Consider the following 18608-nt stretch of genomic DNA (forward strand, 5'->3'; position numbering starts at 1 on the left):
TAATTATAGACATGGGCGTTGTAGAGAATGCTAGAATAACTATTTCTACATTTGGGTTCGTCTGAGAAAACATTACCTCAGCCTGAAGATGCCACACCTGATGGGAGTGCGTCATGTCTGAGGAATTTGGGCACGCACACAAACGGAGACACACACACACACACACACACACACACACACACACACACACACACACACACACACACACACACACACACACAGAGATACATAAGGAGATACACACACGGACACGGGACACACACACACACACACACACACGGAGATACATAAGGAGATACACACACACACACACACACACACACACACACACACAGACACACATGGAGATACATAAGGAGACGCACACACAGAGACACATACACACAGAGAAACACACACAGACGGAGACACACACACAGAGACACACACACACACGGAGATAAACACACAGACACGGAGATACACACACATACGGAGACACACACACACACACACACACGGAGACACATACACACGGAGATACACACACACACGGAGACACACACACGGAGACACACACACAGAGATACACACAGACCCACCCAGAGACACACACACACAGAGACACACACACACACTTCTTAAGCATTTAACCACGGAGATCAGCGAGTTAAACCCTGGTAGCGTGTGACTATCCATCATGGAGAAAGAAGCATCCCTCGAGCATCAAGGAAAGAAGACAAACACCGGCTTAATAAATACTATACTCTTTATTTAAATATTGTACAGATCAGAGAAAGGTTCTTTGCATTGACCTGCGCTCGCAGACACATGTTCAGACACGGCTCCGCTTGTAACAAAGGGTAGCGGCGGCAGGCAGGGAGAGACGCCGATTGTCCTCAAATATATTTAAAGAAAAGGGAAATACTTTTTCAACCTGGACGTTATTTCATTTGGACATGTCTGTAACTGGCGAGGCGTTAAAGAATGCATCGTAATCCTTTGCTCGAAGTGGAAGAAGTTCTCAGATCCTTGACTTTAGTAAAATAGAAATACTTTTGTACGAAAATACTCATCATTTCAAATGAGCCACGATCGAGCTGAAAGAAGGTACTTGGTGTGCAGAACGGCTCCTTCAAAGCTTTACATACATTACATCGTCCTGTTTATATCACTTACCTGCGATAAGGTATCTTAATGTTTCATTTCCCAGAAGGTTTGGTTTGCGTTCACACGGCAAAACTCAAACGGACTGTAAACTTTAAACACAAGTCATGTGCTCGGAAATGCTGTTCACCCATTGGTCAGACATCAAGGGGGTAAAAACGCAAATCCAGGCCATTTCTCCCGGAGCCTCCGCCATGGAGCATCGGCAGGTTATTCTCATGCAGCTGTTAGTCTGGAGATCAACAGACGCTAGCGGCCCGCGCATATGATTATAATCAGACAACGTCCATTAAAAACATTATAACACATGAGAGACGTTCTGCAGTCAGGAGGGCGTTTCCCTGACGACAGGTGTTCTTACTGTTATGTAGCTGACGGAGAATTGCTACTTCACACGACACTGTTCAACACTTCATTCTGCTTCACTCTTTAAACAGCCGCGGATGTCGTGAAAGACTCTTTCGCTAAAGATTTTTGAAGATATCCACGTTCTTGTGACTCGTAAATATACGCTTCCTATGTTTCGGTGCGGACTGCGTTCACACCAGCGATGAACCGCTCCAGAGTCCGCAAGCAGCGCTCCGAGACCACCTCTTTCAGCGGACCAGAGTCCGGTTGTTTAGTTCTCTTCAGAGGTCTGCGTTCACACCGACCCGATTGAGTGGGAGTGTTAAATGGAAATACTCAGGTAAAGTATATAAACATTACTTGAGAATGGTATTTGAATAAATGTACTGCTCAGATTATTACAAGTGTCTGACAACATTATATAAAGGACACTACGGAGAAATTAAACTGTTTCCTTTACCTCTGTTACAGAAAGTGAGATATTTAGATTTGACATATCATTGCCAAATATCACGTTTATTTTGACGCAAACTTACAGAACGAGACATTTCCGAGTGAGACTAACACGGAAGTAAAGAGAACATGTATATTTCTCTGTAGGGTCGTGTTTACCATGTTGTCAGACACTAATAATATCAATTTATGTAGAAGAAAAACAACTTTTACCGGACGTTCATCGAAGAAAAATGATTAAATCGCAGCCCTTACCCAATTAGAAGTCACTTTGACATTGGCTCACAAGGTCCAGGTTGAAACGTATTTAAAATACCTTTTAAAAAAACAACTTTTTTTAACGTTCACTGCTCTTCCGTGCCCATCAGCCTCATCACAAAATGACCCTTCAGTGGGAGTTAGTCACATACAGTAGGAAACAGATTGTAACAGATCCACAGGGAGGACTCCAAATGGCTTCATCACTATTCCTAAGCGCCTCCCGACTCTTAGCGAGGAAGCAGAATTCAGGATGTGGTCTTATATGTGTTGTTAAGACAGCAGTGCATGATGGGTAATCTGTCTATGGCTACTTATAACAGTTTTAGGTTTCCTGCGCCTGGCACAAAGTCGGGCTTTTAGGATTTATGAGCGTGTGACGTGTCGACACACCTGACACAAGGCACGTCTTTATAACGTTACACAACATATGGGTTTCAATAAGAAGTATTTAAACGGTGGCAGAGTTAGACGGAGAGCCCACATCTACCGGAGAGGATACGGGCCACATGTAAACATTTCATTTGAATTCAGGAAATGAAGTTTAAAGTGTGAATTCTGAGTTTTAAGTCTGAATTTTAAAGAACAAAGTCTGGATTTTGAGTTTCAAGTCAAATTATGATTTTTAAGTCCGAGTTAAACGTCTGAAGTCAGCATTTTGAGTTAAGGGTCCACATTTAAGAGATTCAGGATTCTGAGTTTTAAGTTTAAAGACCAGATTCTGAATTTAAACCCAGAAATTTGAGTTTCAAATCCAACTTCTAAGAATAAAGTGGCAATTTTTGAGTTGAGTCGAGTCATAATTTAAGTTGAAAGTCAAAATTGTGAGTATAAAGTCTTAAGTTGAGAGTTTAAAGTCTTAAGTTGTGAGTTTAAAGTCTATAGTTGTGAGTTTAAAGTCTTAAGTTGTGAGTTTAAAGTCTATAGTTGTGAGTTTAAAGTCTTAAGTTGTGAGTTTAAAGTCTATAGTTGTGAGTTTAAAGTCTATAGTTGTGAGTTTAAAGTCTATAGTTGTGAGTTTAAAGTCTTAAGTTGTGAGTTTAAAGTCTATAGTTGTGAGTTTAAAGTCTATAGTTGTGAGTTTAAAGTCTATAGTTGTGAGTTTAAAGTCTATAGTTGTGAGTTTAAAGTCTATAGTTGAGAGTTTAAAGTCTTAAGTTATGAAAAGAAAGTTCAATGTCTGAATGTCTGTAAAAAGTCAGAATTCTGAACTTCAAAAGTCTAAATTAAGAAACACATTTTCACATGTGGCTCTAAGGCTCCTCTGTATACATCTATGAAACACACAGCCCAATCCTCACATGAAACCTTCCCAACGTGCCGTCAGCTCTACAGAAGGAGGGAGAGAACAAGAACGTTTCTAAATCTGAATTAAATCCCACTGAACAGAGAATACAAAAATAAACGAGATTTTCCGATATGCTTCTCAAGCTTTGTGCGTTTCTACGGCCAAATCCAGCCCAGTGGAAACATCCTCAGAAACCCAGACTCCAGCAGCAGCCGCGGCTTCAAAGGGTGGGCGTCAGACTTCCTGAATATAAAATCCTTGTTTTAAACATGAAGTAACAAAATGTGTGCAATCCCAGCTCGTCTTGTTGGAAACCCACCACAGACGCAGAGATGTCTTTTTTGTATATCTTACAAAACATCCCAGAACAGCACACGTCCTACTTTTAAACATTCGCCTACCCCTCGGTCTCTTCCCAGCTGGACGTGCCTGGAACACCTCCCTAGGGAGGCGCCCAGGTGGCATCCTAACTAGGTGCCCGAACCACCTCAACTGGCTCCTTTCGACGCGAAGGAGGAGCGGCTCAACTCCGAGTCCCTCCCTGATGACCGAACTTCTCACCTTATCCCTAAGGGAGACACCAGCCACCCGGCGGAGGAAACCCATCTCGGCCGCTTGTATCCGCGATCTCGTTCTTTCGGTCATGATCCATCCTTCATGACCGTAGGTGAGGGTAGGAATGAAAATGGCCCGGTAGACAGAGAGCTTTGCCTTCCGGCTCAGCTCCCTTTTCGTCACAACGGTGCGGTAAAGCGACTGCAGTACCGCTCCCGCTGCTCCGACTCTCCGGCCCATCTCACGCTCCATTGTTCCCTCACTCGAGAACAAGACCCGAGATACTTGAACTCCTTCACTTGGGGTAAGGACTCATTCCCTACTTGGAGTGGACAGTCCATCGGTTTCCTGCTGAGAACCATGGCCTCAGATTTGGAGGTGCTGATCCTCATCCCAGCCGCTTCACACTCGGTTGCGAACCGAATCGGTTTATCCGTTGTGTTGCATTCATTTTGTCATGTTTTTATTCTAGGTACTAGGGCTGTGCAATTAATCGTATTTTAATCTCGATGTTGGCTTGCAACGATTACGAAAACAACGTAATCGAAATAAAACGATTATTATTTTTATAAAAATTAAATAAAAATGTACTTATTTCTTTGTCAAATTATTTTTTTTATTGGTTTTTCAGTTGAATTATACGTAAAGTTCCGGGTAATCAACTGTTAAAAACTGTTCATATTTTTCAATAAATGTATGTAAGTGGAAGTAGATGGATAATCGTGTTTTTATAATCGTGATATCAATTATTGACCAAAGATAATCGTGATTATGGTTTTTGCCATAATCGCACAGCCCTACTAGGTACACGTCCTTTTGACAAATAAAAATGGGGGAACATGACGGCTGAGCGTGAATTACACCGTCTTGAGACATGCAGTTTGTAAGATGTGTTTCTTTTGTGAAATGCAACGTGAATATTAGAGATACCATGTCCTCTGTTATCCAGTGCTATGCAGCAGAGAGGGTAAGATTATGTTTGTTACATTTATAGTAATGTTTTACCAGATAAAATGGCTTAAAATGAGAAGAGGGAAATAATATCTTTCCAGTAGATGAAGACTGTTGGTTTAAGTTGTTGGCAGTGAAAGATTATGAAGGGCTGTTTCATGACCAAGGTGTTGTTGTTTCCCTGGCACAAAAACATTGATTTAGCGCAGACTTTCCCAATCGGTGCATCCCTTCCCGACGCTGCCGCCTCCTGTGCAGATCTCCACTGACATGGAGCACCTTTAACAGTCGAACGCCGTCCGTCTGACCCTCCTCCCAACAAACCCCCATCAGACACCGTTTATCCTCGTCTGCTGATCCTCGGGAAAAGGATTACACTCAGCAGCCGGTCCCAGTGTCTGTCCTCTGCCCCCCCCTCTGTTATCCAGCCTCTCTCCGGAGAAGAGTCTTTCTGGGGGGTCAGCTGGAGAGCCAGTGCATGCTGGGAAGAATCTGTCCTTCATCCTGGCCAGCAGGATTCAAAGCAGTCCATCAGCTGCAGACTCTAGTCGGTGTATTCAGCCACTATAGAGAGCAGCACTGTGATGTCATCAGGCTTTCCCCCTGCACACAAACACATCTGTTAGGGTGTTTGGAGAAAACATGCATGTACAATAGAGTGGTGGAGGGATGTCTTATTTCTGTAGCGGACCCTGAAGGCAGCATCTGACTGGTGCCCTCTACAAAAAGCTAATTTGATTTCTCTATTTGATTTTGGTTTATTTCAGATAATAATCTCGACGTTTATGATACTTATATGTTTTCATCAGCAGGATAATCTCCACATTTTAACACAACTTAGAATTTTTTAAGTTAAAAGCTAATGTTGGGCTATAAAGGAACTACAGCACGGTCACATGACTTCACGTCACCACCGCTAAGCTAAAGGTGGCTAATGTTGGGCTATGAAGGAACTACAGCACGGTCACATGACTTCACGTCACCACCGCTAAGCTAAAGGTGGCTAATGTTGGGCTATGAAGGAACTACAGCACGATCACTTCACGTCACCACCGCTAAGCTAAAGGTGGCTAATGTTGGGCTATGAAGGAACTACAGCACGGTCACATGACTTCACGTCACCACCGCTAAGCTAAAGGTGGCTAATGTTGGGCTATGAAGGAACTACAGCACGATCACTTCACGTCACCACCGCTAAGCTAAAGGTGGCTAATGTTGGGCTATAAAGGAACTACAGCACGGTCACATGACTTCACGTCACCACCGCTAAGCTAAAGGAGGCTAATGTTGGGCTATAAAGGAACTACAGCAAGGTCACATGACTTCACGTCACCACCGCTAAGCTAAAGGCAGCTAATGTTGGGCTATAAAGGAACTACAGCACGGTCACATGACTTCACGTCACCACCGCTAAGCTAAAGGCGGCTAATGTTGGGCTATGAAGGAACTACAGCACGGTCACATGACTTCACATCACCACCGCTAAGCTAAAGGTGGCTAATGTTGGGCTATGAAGGAACTACAGCACGGTCACATGACTTCACATCACCACCGCTAAGCTAAAGGTGGCTAATGTTGGGCTATGAAGGAACTACAGCACGGTCACATGACTTCACGTCACCACCGCTAAGCTAAAGGTGGCTAATGTTGGGCTATGAAGGAACTACAGCACGGTCACATGACTTCACGTCACCACCGCTAAGCTAAAGGAGGCTAATGTTGGGCTATAAAGGAACTACAGCACGGTCACATGACTTCACGTCACCACCGCTAAGCTAAAGGAGGCTAATGTTGGGCTATAAAAGGAACTACAGCACGGTCACATGACTTCACGTCACCACCGCTAAGCTAAAGGTGGCTAATGTTGGGCTATGAAGGAACTACAGCACGGTCACATGACTTCACGTCACCACCGCTAAGCTAAAGGTGGCTAATGTTGGGCTATGAAGGAACTACAGCACGGTCACATGACTTCACGTCACCACCGCTAAGCTAAAGGTGGCTAATGTTGGGCTATAAAGGAACTACAGCACGGTCACATGACTTCACGTCACCACTGCTAAGCTAAAGGTGGCTAATGTTGGGCTATGAAGGAACTACAGCACGGTCACATGACTTCACGTCACCACCGCTAAGCTAAAGGTGGCTAATGTTGGGCTATGAAGGAACTACAGCACGGTCACATGACTTCACGTCACCACCGCTAAGCTAAAGGAGGCTAATGTTGGGCTATAAAGGAACTACAGCACGGTCACATGACTTCACGTCACCACCGCTAAGCTAAAGGAGGCTAATGTTGGGCTATAAAAGGAACTACAGCACGGTCACATGACTTCACGTCATACGAGTGTTGTTTATATTACAGCTGTCGCACGTACCTCTCACGTTGAGGCCGTTGTCGCAGGCGAACTGAGCGAAAGGCGACATGTAGTTTGGATCGTACGCCAGGACGTGGGCCTGCTCGGCGATGCTGCGCGCCGTCTGCTGAACGCTCTCGATGTTCGTGTTCTGAGGAGCAGAAACACACAGGCATGAAGATCCATCATTCAATTCAAGATTCAAAGCTTTATTGTCATGTGCACAGTCCCAGGCTCCTCCAGCAGAGCAACATGAATATATGTAATTCCTACAATGTTTATATATTATAGTGTAAAATATGAGTAATACCAATGTAGATGTGTGGCTCTCGTAACTGTGACACAACCTAAAAAAGTTAAAGTAGGTACGAATTTTCCTCGTAAAAGTAAATATACTTAGTGACTGTACTCTACTACTAAACAATATTTATATATACCTACACGAGTAACATGACTTTTGTCAAACATTTCTGGTTCAACAACAACCTTAAAACCTGCGTATACATGTATATAAATAAACCCACATGCTTAAACCCATCTGTAAATGACTACACGCGTCATATTGCTGATTCCACATCCACCTTTCATCCCGTTGTCCTCACCTTGAGTTTCTTGAGCTCCTGCAGGATCATGTAGTCGGGCATGTTGTCGAAGAGGCCGTCGCTCGCCGTGAGGATGATGTCTCCGAGCTGCACGTCGAACGAAGAGCTGTCCGCCGCCTCCGGACTACACACAGAACACACCATGTATACTTCACTTCAGGGGACATTACATTGACTTGCATGCATTTCCTGGAGACTTATCCTAACCTTAACACACCTAACCCTAAAATTAATGATTCCTCCATTATGTCCCCATAAGGGAGGCGAGTCCCCACACGTGACTCTGTAAACAGATGTTGGTCCCCACAAGGATGGTAATGCTAGGACACACACACACACACACACACACACACACACACACACACCACACACACACACACACACACACACACACACACACACACACACACACACACACACACACACACACACACACACACACACACACACACACACACACACACACACACACACACACACACACACACACACACACACACACACACACACACACGGGAGTCCCAGCAGCTTATACTGAAGCCATGATACATATTAAAAAAAAAAAAAAAAAACGAATCACCGAATACACTCGAGGTAATTCCACCCATCCAGCTCACAGGCTGTGAAACTAAGTGCGTCAAAGCGAGGTTGTGACCGCATTAATTCCTCCCGTCTAAGCTTCTCTCTCCTGTTAAACCTGACCCGTCTGACCCGATGCATCCATCTGAACCTCTGACCGGCTTCTCCTCCAGGAATAATCACACATTACTCTGGGAACATCTAAAGAACGCCAAAACGGCTCCTGATATTTCACCCTCAGGGTTCATACACTGACTTCTCCAGGACCTTTACCACATTTTCCATGACCAAAAAAATTACTCTTTCTCAGCGTACCACTGAAAATGGTTTATTTTAACACGGAAAAATAAGGTCTGAAACATGTGCCTCTAAAACAAATCAAATAGTCGGCTGACTAGCTTCTACAGGCCGAAGCAACTCAAATCTCTCACCGGCAAAAGACCTCGTCAGTTAAATGCCATTTTACGTTTCATTACTATCCAGTATTTATTATCGTTATTACTATTTCGGCGATTAGATCAAATATAAATTATATCTGATGCAACTTTAGTTACATTTCCATGACTTTTCCAAACCCTTCCCATGACTTTGTAATGACCGTAAGAACCCTGCACCCTAATTACAGAGAACGAGTGCGGGACAAATGAAAGGAATCACCACATGGAGTTGATTTGGTCGCAGAGTCAGTGTCAATATCAGTTCCACGAAGATGTTCTAACCCCCCCCCCCCCCCCTGGCCGTCTGCATCAGGATATATATCTGATCCCTCAGGAACAGCCTGTCCTGGGACGACTGTCTCATTCCTGTAGCTACATGCATTGCAGATGCATTATGGGTATATTTACAAGTGGAACTATCAGATAACCCTTCTCCGATGTGCTGCATCACGTGGTTTAAAGAGGTTTGACGGGGGTTTTCTCTCCCCTGTAGTGTTCGATAGGCTCTAGTGCATGTCAATGGTCTGCAGAGGCTAAAATCCCTGTGTTCACTCACACACATAATGAAAAATGTCTGTCCCAATTCCTCAAAGTAACCTGTTTCTCTGGTCTAATACCCAAAGATATGTATTTAAATGTGACTGCTCACTTAGTCCTTCAGGATTGAAAGATTAATCTGCTGTTAATCTCTGAGGGGGTAAGCCCTTCAACTGAAGTGCTCAAATGATAATAACACTCATTCTGCGCATGCACTTCAGGTTCCTCTTGTGCTGCTTTTAAGAGGCTCATCATAATCTTGTCTGAGCAGTCAGTCTGAGTGAAGGCGTCTGAGCGGCTGCCTGTGAACTCAGCGGTTTGTCGCTCTCAGACTTTGACCGGGTTTAGAGACGAGAAGCTTGGCAGACGTCCATCGCTCAGCCTGGAAGCGTCCTGACGTCTGCAGAGCTGCACCACAACACTGCAGACATGCACAGAGACACGCCAGGGACAAGGTGTCCTGCCGCTGGCGTGTCTCTTGCGCTGTTAGTATGTTGCATTGTTGGGGCTTTCATGGCCAAACCCTACAGTGTAGCGGTTTTGAATACATCACAATAAAGCCTTTAAATCTTGATACCAGAATGAAGAAGTTAGTACCAACGACTCTCGATACCAGTTAATGGTCCATGGAAATTGCAATAAAGACTTGTGCAATTTTCAGTGAGCACAATATTTGCCAAAAAGCTAGAAATGTGTTAAAATAATCAGGTATAGTATAGCTGCAGATAAATGTTGGCCTACAAACAAACGTGACTGCTTCACAGAAGAAAGTTCAAATGTAAAAATCCATCCTATTGATTTATCCTTCCATCAAATGAAGTAATCTGATCCTCACGAGGTGTATTCAGGTGTGTGTGTGTGTGTGTGTGTGTGTGTGTGTGTGTGTGTGTGTCTCACCTGTCGCTCAGCACGGCCCCCTCGGCTCCCGGGGGGGCGATGGACAGCTGGAAGGGCGTGTTGAAGTAGTGCTGCTGCTCGTCGGAGCGATGCACCACCTCCCCCCCCCGCACCACCAGGAACCCAGAGTCCCCGAGGTTAGCCGTGTGCAGACGGTGGCTCCGCCGGTCCAGAACCACGAGGCAGGCCGTGCTGCTGCCTGCACACACACACACACACACGTTTATTTTATATTTAAATGCAAATATTCTGAAAATGAAATGCAAATCGTCAGCTGGCTCTCGACGAATACAAAAGCTAAACCACAGAACATTTGCTAATGTGGTGTTGGAGAACTTTTTGTGTGTTATATTTTCATGTTGGCTTCAACCATGTCGAGTTGCAAGTATTGACATTTAGGTGTGGGAGATACGACACTATTAGAGGAGAGCAACCGGAAGTACACACCTAGACAACATCTATGACTCAATGTGGTCATTTCTGTAAATGTTACTGCAGAAGTGTTATACTTTGAATAAGTTTCTCTTCAGTGCCTGATGGAAACAAAGCTGCAACCATCCTTTAAACTTGATATGTTACGAGTCTCCCCATTCGCATATCAGAGTTTAACACTTTAAACCTCGTTTCAGTTAGAATGTTGCATAGAGAAAACCCTTTCTTATAATTCCTTTCCCGAGTGTGTCACGTGTCAGACGAGTCTTTCCCTCCAAGCTTTCTACAGCTACATATCTGAGCCGCTTTCTCTCCGTTTATGGAAACAAACCCTAAAAGTCTGGAGCCTGAATACACACACTTGACATTCCACAATCAGCGTGGAGTTGTGCTCCCGAGCAGAACCAGCAGCGGGGCAGGGAGCAGCCACGCCCTGCCGGTGACTCATCCTCTGAACCAAAACACGCTCTGGGATCAACCTTGAAGCCCCTCGCGCTCGGTGACTCACTCCCCCTCTCTCCTGTTTTCTCTGCAGCAGCACAATAACTCTGCGGTGCTCCAGCTGCACAATACAGAGCTGTTCCCCCGCTGCACATGTGACGACGGGCTGGAAAAGTACTGACACTCGCAGAGGAAGACACGTTGATCCAGCGAGTGTTGGTGCTTTGTTGTGAGGGAGGTTAGGGCTCCCAGGGGCAGGTCGGGACTCGGGACATTCCCGGGACTTCTTAATAGGATCGGGCTGTTCTGACTCACCATGTAAGAATCCGTGTCCAGCCGACACTGAACTTAGACAGGCGGGACAAACACGCTAACCCTGAACGGAGAGCTCTGACTGCATGGATGTTTCAGAGCTTTGGTTTTACAGCGGGGTTGCGTGAGGATACTTCTGCCTGCAGGAGATTACACTTAGAAGATACTGCATGGATGCAAAAGCTTTTATTTGTTCCGTCTGTGTCTCCAAACTAGGCGGCGTATTAATAAGTCACCTCACATGACCCCACTTCTGAACACACTAAAGACTAGGGATGTAACGATACCAAAAACTCACGGTGCGATAATATCGCGATAACAAGTCCACGGTACGGTATTTATCGCGATATTGAATAATAATCAATCACATTTATTTTTCAATAACCTTTTTTTTTAACTCGGAAAATGTTTCTTTATTAAATAATAAATCTGATTTGAACAGCACTTTAGTCGGATAGCAGTATTTTAAAGTATCAAAAACAAAGTCACAGAAACAAGAAAACCAGTGTGTTTGTAGTACCTACTAGTACTACCAAACAAAGCAGGCATTTTCTTTGTGCCACTGCATCTCACAAATAAACATTTAATAATCAGACCCAGCAATAAAATAAATCAAGTGTCACTTTAGTTTTTCAAGTAGCTCAACTCAAACTCACTCACTCAGCATCATCAGACAGGTTTTAGGAATATGAGAATGTCCACATCTCCAGGTATTTATAAGCTGGGATGCTCTGGAAAGAACTCTCTCGCTTGGTACTGAGGTTGCCGGGACAGCAGTGGTCGCGTTAACCGAATATTTTATTTAACAATGACAGAAAAATCTGAAAGCAGTCATTTTGACAGATTAGAACAAACTCGGAACAGCGGCAACGTTTCCCCGCAGCGAGGCTCTCGTGTTATGCTGCCCTCCAAAAGGAAATGATATAGTTTCCAAACCGTACAGATCAACACATGTCTGGGAGGTTTTGCTTTACGCTGTGCGCGCTCCCGCGAGGTGCATGCACACACGGCATAACACCCTTGAAAAAGAGATCGATTATCTCAATGGGACCACCTGGTTCAATAAAGGTTTGATACAAAAAAAAGTGTTTCAAATAAAAAATAAAAAAAATATTATATATTAATATTATAATATATTCGGTATATCGTTACATCCCTACTAAATACCCCTGAGAGGTGAGAGGAGTGCCAGATCCTGCTGACTGAAGTACTTTAATACAAATAGAAAGGAAGGAGACCTTGTTTATAAAACCATAGACGTCTATTCAAATCAGCAATAATGTCTCTGCTGTATTCGTATCCTAACTACATCATTTTGAGTGTCCTGCCTTCTTTAGTGTGTGTTCTGAACGGGTGGAGGAGACTCTCGTTGCTCACCCAGCAGCGGCACTTTGTTCTGCAGCAGCTCGTAGTAGCTTCTGGTGAGGACCCCCACCGGGTTACTGGGGACGAAGCGGCCCTCCTTCACCAGCCGCTCACACGTCTTCATCAGCGTCCCCGAGAACTGAGACGGGTCCACTCCATAGTCCCGCCAGCCGCCCACTCCATCTGCCACGCCTGCAGGGATACAACACAAGCGTTTTGAATGATTAAAGACGCTTACCAACACGGGGATGCACGACGAAAGGACAGGCGTACACGGACAGGGAAGATTCTGCGAGCAGGACGAACCATTTGAAATGCAAGTACATACAAAAGTAACGAGGTTTAATTGTCCAAGTTGAAACAGATACGTTTTCAGTCTGCACGTTTTATTTTTGTTTAATCCGTTGCTTGGTTTCTTGATGTATCTCCGAGTTGTGTGATGGTCTATACTAATGTCAGAAATCGTATAAAAGCCCAAGATGGCTTTCTGAAAATGTCCTATTTTCTAGAAAGCCTAAAAGAACAATTCAAATTGTCAGAGGAGTAAGGAAACTAGAACATATTGACATTTGAGAAGCTGGAATGACAACAGGTTGACCTTTGTCCTTTAAAAGAAAATACGCAAACCAATGATTGATGCTTTTAACATGACGGAAGATAACTAGTTTGTCAACAGGTCGCGTGACGCCAAGACAAATAACAATCATCCTTCACATATCTCAAGACTTGTTCTACGAGTAAGATATCTTGGGAGGAACAGTGACATGCAGCTGCAGACGGAGAACAACAATGGCCACTTTCACCAAGACACAGAAAGGACATCAAGTACAGGACAAAGACGCATGTTAGGGAGCTGAAGGAAATGTCCCAGAACAAAGCGTGTGACCAATTCAACTAACAAGTAGCAAGAGTCCTTTCAAATAATTGAACATAATACATGTTCCATCTCCTGTAGTTCAGTGCACTCTAGCCCGCTGATAACACAGAACGTCTTTCGATAGAAGCGTGGTCTGTTTTGCGGGATAATGTGAGCACTAGTCTCGTCCCCTGGGAGCACATGGTCTGCTGGAAGGTTTCCCGAGAGAGGAAGCGTCAGTGTCCTTCCTCCCAGGACTGAGTGACCATACAAGGCTGGATCTCTGGGTCTCAGCCGGAGCCAGAACTCAGACACACAACTCTGCCACTGATGGACCGACACGAAATGCACTGGGCTGCCCAAAGGATGTCTCGATTTCTACTTGTGCATCTCCTTGATTGACGCAGGATGCATAAACACAGATATGACGGTTTTTAAATTGGTGCTAAAGAGTCGTTTCATCAACCCTGAACTGAGCAGATTTTTAAAGCCAGCATTTATTTAGTTTACATTACACGTCACTTGTAAGTCGCTTTTATCCAAAGCGACTTACATACTCAACACTGTGGGCAATCCCCACAGGAGCACTTTGGGGTGAAGTGTCTCAGGGACACAACCACATGCTGACTGCAGTGGGGTTTGAACCCCTGATCCCACCACCAACGCACAACCCACTGCGCCACACGCCTCCTGCAGGCATCGACCATGTGAGGAATGGACGGACCAGGGCATGGTTAGGTAATACTGAGCTGCATGTAAATAAACTACTAGATGCAGGATATTGTGCAGCAGTAGCTTGTTGGTGGTTCGACTGCATCGGGGTTCAAGGAGAAACACATTGTCGGTAGGGATGCCAGCGATTATTCGATTATTCGCTACAGTCTCCATAATCGAATATTATTTTTAAAAATCGATTTTATATATATATATATTTTTTTTATGTTTTTTTTTTTTATGGCTTAGTTTCAACCAAAATATATATATATATATATATATATATATATATATATGCTAATAGTAGTAATAGTATTAATAATTGTAAATGGCCATTGGTCACACCACCAGTTTGTTTTACTGTAAACTTGGAGGAAGCCTGCGTGCAGAGCAGACTGCTGCTGCAGCAGCTACACACCGACCCCACCCCCCTCACACGTGCGACTCACGGAGCGTCCACACTACAGCTTCAAAAAAAGCTTGGAGCTGGGCGTGTCTGGAGCTTGGGGATTTTATTCAAGCAACACGACCAACAACCAATCACATGAATCTCCCGCCCCCGACATACAAAGCAAAAAACCCCCGGGGATTTTATGGGAGCAATATATATATAAACTCCCCAAACAGGCGAAAACCTACCAGTTTCCCCCACTGTCTCTGCCACCTCCCTCCATGCTGGTTCCTCCGGTTTGTATCCCGGTAGGTGAAGAGGGCCTGGTCATACAAAACCAGGTGATCGCTACGGTGATAGTTAAGTTGAAATATAGAAATGAACGGCGGAATATCTCTCCCAGCTTAGACGCGGTTTGATTGGCTACGGCTACAGCTGTCAGATTTTCAGAAACGGGATTTGATTGGCTGGCGCTGGCTACGCCGGAAACGGCGGAGACGGACCGCTCTGCTACCCACAATTCAGTTCGGCGAAAAAGCGAGGCAACGTGACGTCACCCCATTCAAAGTGAATGGGCAGATTGGAGTTTTCGACGCTGTCGACGCTGTAGTGTGGACGGGCCGTAAAGATGAACATGGGTTGTCGGTCGAATAATCGATTATTATTCGCCAGGGCTGCCGAAATAATCGATTTGATCATGGTCAGTTTCTGGCAACCCTAATTGTCGGTGGATCGACTGCATCGGGATTCAAGCAGAAACACATGGTGGATCGACTGCATCGGGATTCAAGCAGAAACACATGGTGGATCGACTGCATCGGGATTCAAGCAGAAACACATGGTGGATCGACTGCATCGGGATTCAAGCAGAAACACATGGTGGATCGACTGCATCGGGATTCAAGCAGAAACACATGGTGGATCGACTGCATCGGGATTCAAGCAGAAACACATGGTGGATCGACTGCATCGGGATTCAAGCAGAAACACATGGTGGATCGACTGCATCGGGATTCAAGCAGAAACACATGGTGGATCGACTGCATCGGGATTCAAGCAGAAACACATGGTGGATCGACTGCATCGGGATTCAAGCAGAAACACATGGTTGGTGGAGTTGGGTGCTGAAGCCATACAAGGATAGGAATGTTTGTTTGCCAGCTAAAATGGAGTTTGACACAACAGCTATAAAAGGCAGTGCTGGAAAGTACACTCAAGTACTGACCTGAGTATTCACATGTTATGCAAGACGAAAAAATATAGACCCATCTTCACTAGCGGCAACAAGAAGCAATGTCAACATAAACGCATCAATATGTCCAACAGTATAAACATATCTGATTCGGCTTTTTGAGTTCTTCTTTCTGCCCTGAAGGCATATCTTGATGCAAATACGTCTATGGAGTGTTACTTAGATTAAATTATGAATGCATTGATTTTTCCAGCCTGTCAAATATTCAGATGTCCTGCTTTCCTGTTTTCTATCAAATTGAAGTGAATATTTGTGGGTGTTGGACTGACAAACACGACTTTTAGAGACATCACCGTGGACTTTGGAAACTGGGATGGATTTTTATTTTTTTTTTATTTAAAACATTTTAAGGCCAAACCATGAATCGAGAAATAGTCCATAGATGAATCACTAAGGAAACCAAACAGAGTTCTTTCACATACTCAAACAGTGCATGTTCGGCACCCTGATGAAATACTATGGCTTCAAAGCATCTGGGATTACCTCTGCAAAACGATGTACTGCATGATTTACAAATACTTGTCATTGAGTATTATTACCCTGGTGGTATATGAATACTTTTGGCATCTGCTTTGAAAAAGTATTATTGTGTTCCGACAGCATTTATACAGTTCTCCGTTTAAAAGACTGTTTCTACATTTGTTTTGATCATTTTCTGACCAAGCGTATTTGAAGCTAATGTATTCAGGATTCTTGCCGTTCTGAATGTGTGTCCTTACTTACTCTACTAATCATTTCGCATGAGATAGATAGACAGATACTTTCATTCATCCCACATTGGAGAACTCTTCAGCTAAATGTAATTCTGAGAAAGAGACTGTTTACCTTTAACCCCCCATTCACCGTCACAGCCAGTGTTATTAGTGGTATAAAGTAACTAAGTAGATTTACTCAAGTACTGTCCTCGAGTACAATTTTGAGGGACTTTACTTGATTATTTCCATTTTTGTATAATTTGTGCTTCAACTCCACATAATTTCAGAGGTAAACACAACAGTGTACTTCTACTCCACTACATGTGTTTAATCCCTTTAGTTACTTCACAGATGTGGATGAATGATGTGAAATATAACCAAGTGTTAAATCAGACTTTAGTTCCACCTGGAGTAAATCCACCAGCTACCCTGCAGTCTACAAAGTACTTCAGACTAGCTGCACCTCCACCAGCTTTGAGAACACTTTCATGATCAATCATTATAAAACATATCATATATATTATTCTGAAATGGACCAATCTGCACAACGACTACTTTTACTGTCGCTACTATCACTATATTTTGATGATAATACTTTTACTTGAACATTTTTGAATGCCGGACTTTTACTTGTTCCAACACTCTGGTACTTCTACTCAAGAACCAGATCGGAGTACTTCCTCCTCTGAGTGTTATTCAGCCATCCCATTGTTTTGGTGATTGTCTCCTCTCACTCACCCAGAACATCGGCGGACCTGTGTCGGGCGATGAAGCACGCGTCGTCCCCATAACACATCCCTTTCTTCAGGATGCCTTTCCGAAAGTCCTTCCCGAAGCCGCAGCTCGCCGTCACCAGGCTGTAGTCGCGGCCGTCAGTCTGAGATAGTCCGCCGATGACAGCTCTGGCTAACAGTCTACCGTAGGACAGCACGGACAACATCACCCACCAACCCGGGCTCCCACCGTCCAAACCCGGCCAGATGAGCAGAGGGAACCTGCTTGGCTTAGCGGCTAACGATGCTAACCAACCGCCGACAACAGGCTCAGCAGAGGGAACCTGCTTAGCTTAGCGGTTAAGGTGCTAACAATGCTAACCAACCGCCGACAACAACAGGCTTAGCAGAGGGAACCTGCTTAGCTTATCGGCTAACAATGCTAACCAACCGCCGACAACAAAAACAACCGCTGTCAAGTAATGTCAACGGTTCTTTGAGCTTTTGTTCTGTTGCGTGATATCTAAGGGGAGACAAATCACATTAAACAGTCGCCTCTTCCGCTCCAGAAGACCCGTAAGTGTTGCTTCTTCGCAGCCATAGTGCCAATTAAGCCGTCCAGACACACTAGATAACTCCAAAGTGATGTGTGTGTCTGCTTCACACACACTCCGAGCTGCTCGCGAGGTCTTGTGACTGCTCTGACGTCAGACACCATTACACAATCTGCGTTTCCTTATAAGGAAGTGCGAAAACCTCCTACTTTAATAAATAAATGCTATCTTTTCTTTTGAAACAAATGGATCCAAATTCCAAGCGTGTGACGTCAAACAGCCAATAAAAAAAATACATGAAATAAAATATACAAAAAATACATTCATAATAAAATATAAAAAAATATGTAGTTATTAAAACTTTTTTTGGGGTAATGTAATTTTTTATTATGCAATTGTATTTGTTTACACGCACTTCACACTCCTATTAACACATGTCATCTTTTATTTATATTGTAAAACTTTCTTTGATATG

General features: G+C 44.1%; 1 protein-coding gene across 1 annotated transcript; it reads right to left on the reverse strand.

The window, feature by feature from the left end:
• Positions 1-730: 730 nt before the first annotated feature.
• On the reverse strand, positions 731-18284 carry LOC117451836 (protein phosphatase PTC7 homolog). Its single transcript, XM_034090167.2, has 6 exons — positions 17605-18284; positions 12971-13150; positions 10409-10607; positions 7959-8082; positions 7378-7507; positions 731-5602 (listed from the first exon to the last, which is right to left on the reverse strand). The coding sequence occupies exons 1-6, from the start codon at positions 17804-17806 to the stop codon at positions 5544-5546; spliced, it is 894 nt and encodes a 297-aa protein (XP_033946058.1). The 5' UTR covers positions 17807-18284; the 3' UTR covers positions 731-5543.
• Between the last annotated feature and the right edge of the window lie 324 nt (positions 18285-18608).

Source organism: Pseudochaenichthys georgianus, chromosome 9 (genome assembly GCF_902827115.2).
Source record: "Pseudochaenichthys georgianus chromosome 9, fPseGeo1.2, whole genome shotgun sequence".
Taxonomy (NCBI): Eukaryota; Metazoa; Chordata; class Actinopteri; order Perciformes; family Channichthyidae; genus Pseudochaenichthys; species Pseudochaenichthys georgianus.

What these genes read in the sequence shown, in the direction of transcription:
- LOC117451836 (XM_034090167.2), bottom strand. Translation starts at nt 17,806, where the DNA reads ATGTTGTCCGTGCTGTCCTACGGTAGACTGTTAGCCAGAGCTGTCATC. An exon ending in CAGGTCCGCCGATGTTCTGG is followed by an intron (nt 13,151 to 17,604) that starts GTGAGTGAGAGG and finishes GTATCCCTGCAG; the next exon opens with GCGTGGCAGATGGAGTGGGC. An exon ending in GGGGCCGTGCTGAGCGACAG is followed by an intron (nt 8,083 to 10,408) that starts GTGAGACACACA and finishes TTCTGTGTGTAG; the next exon opens with TCCGGAGGCGGCGGACAGCT.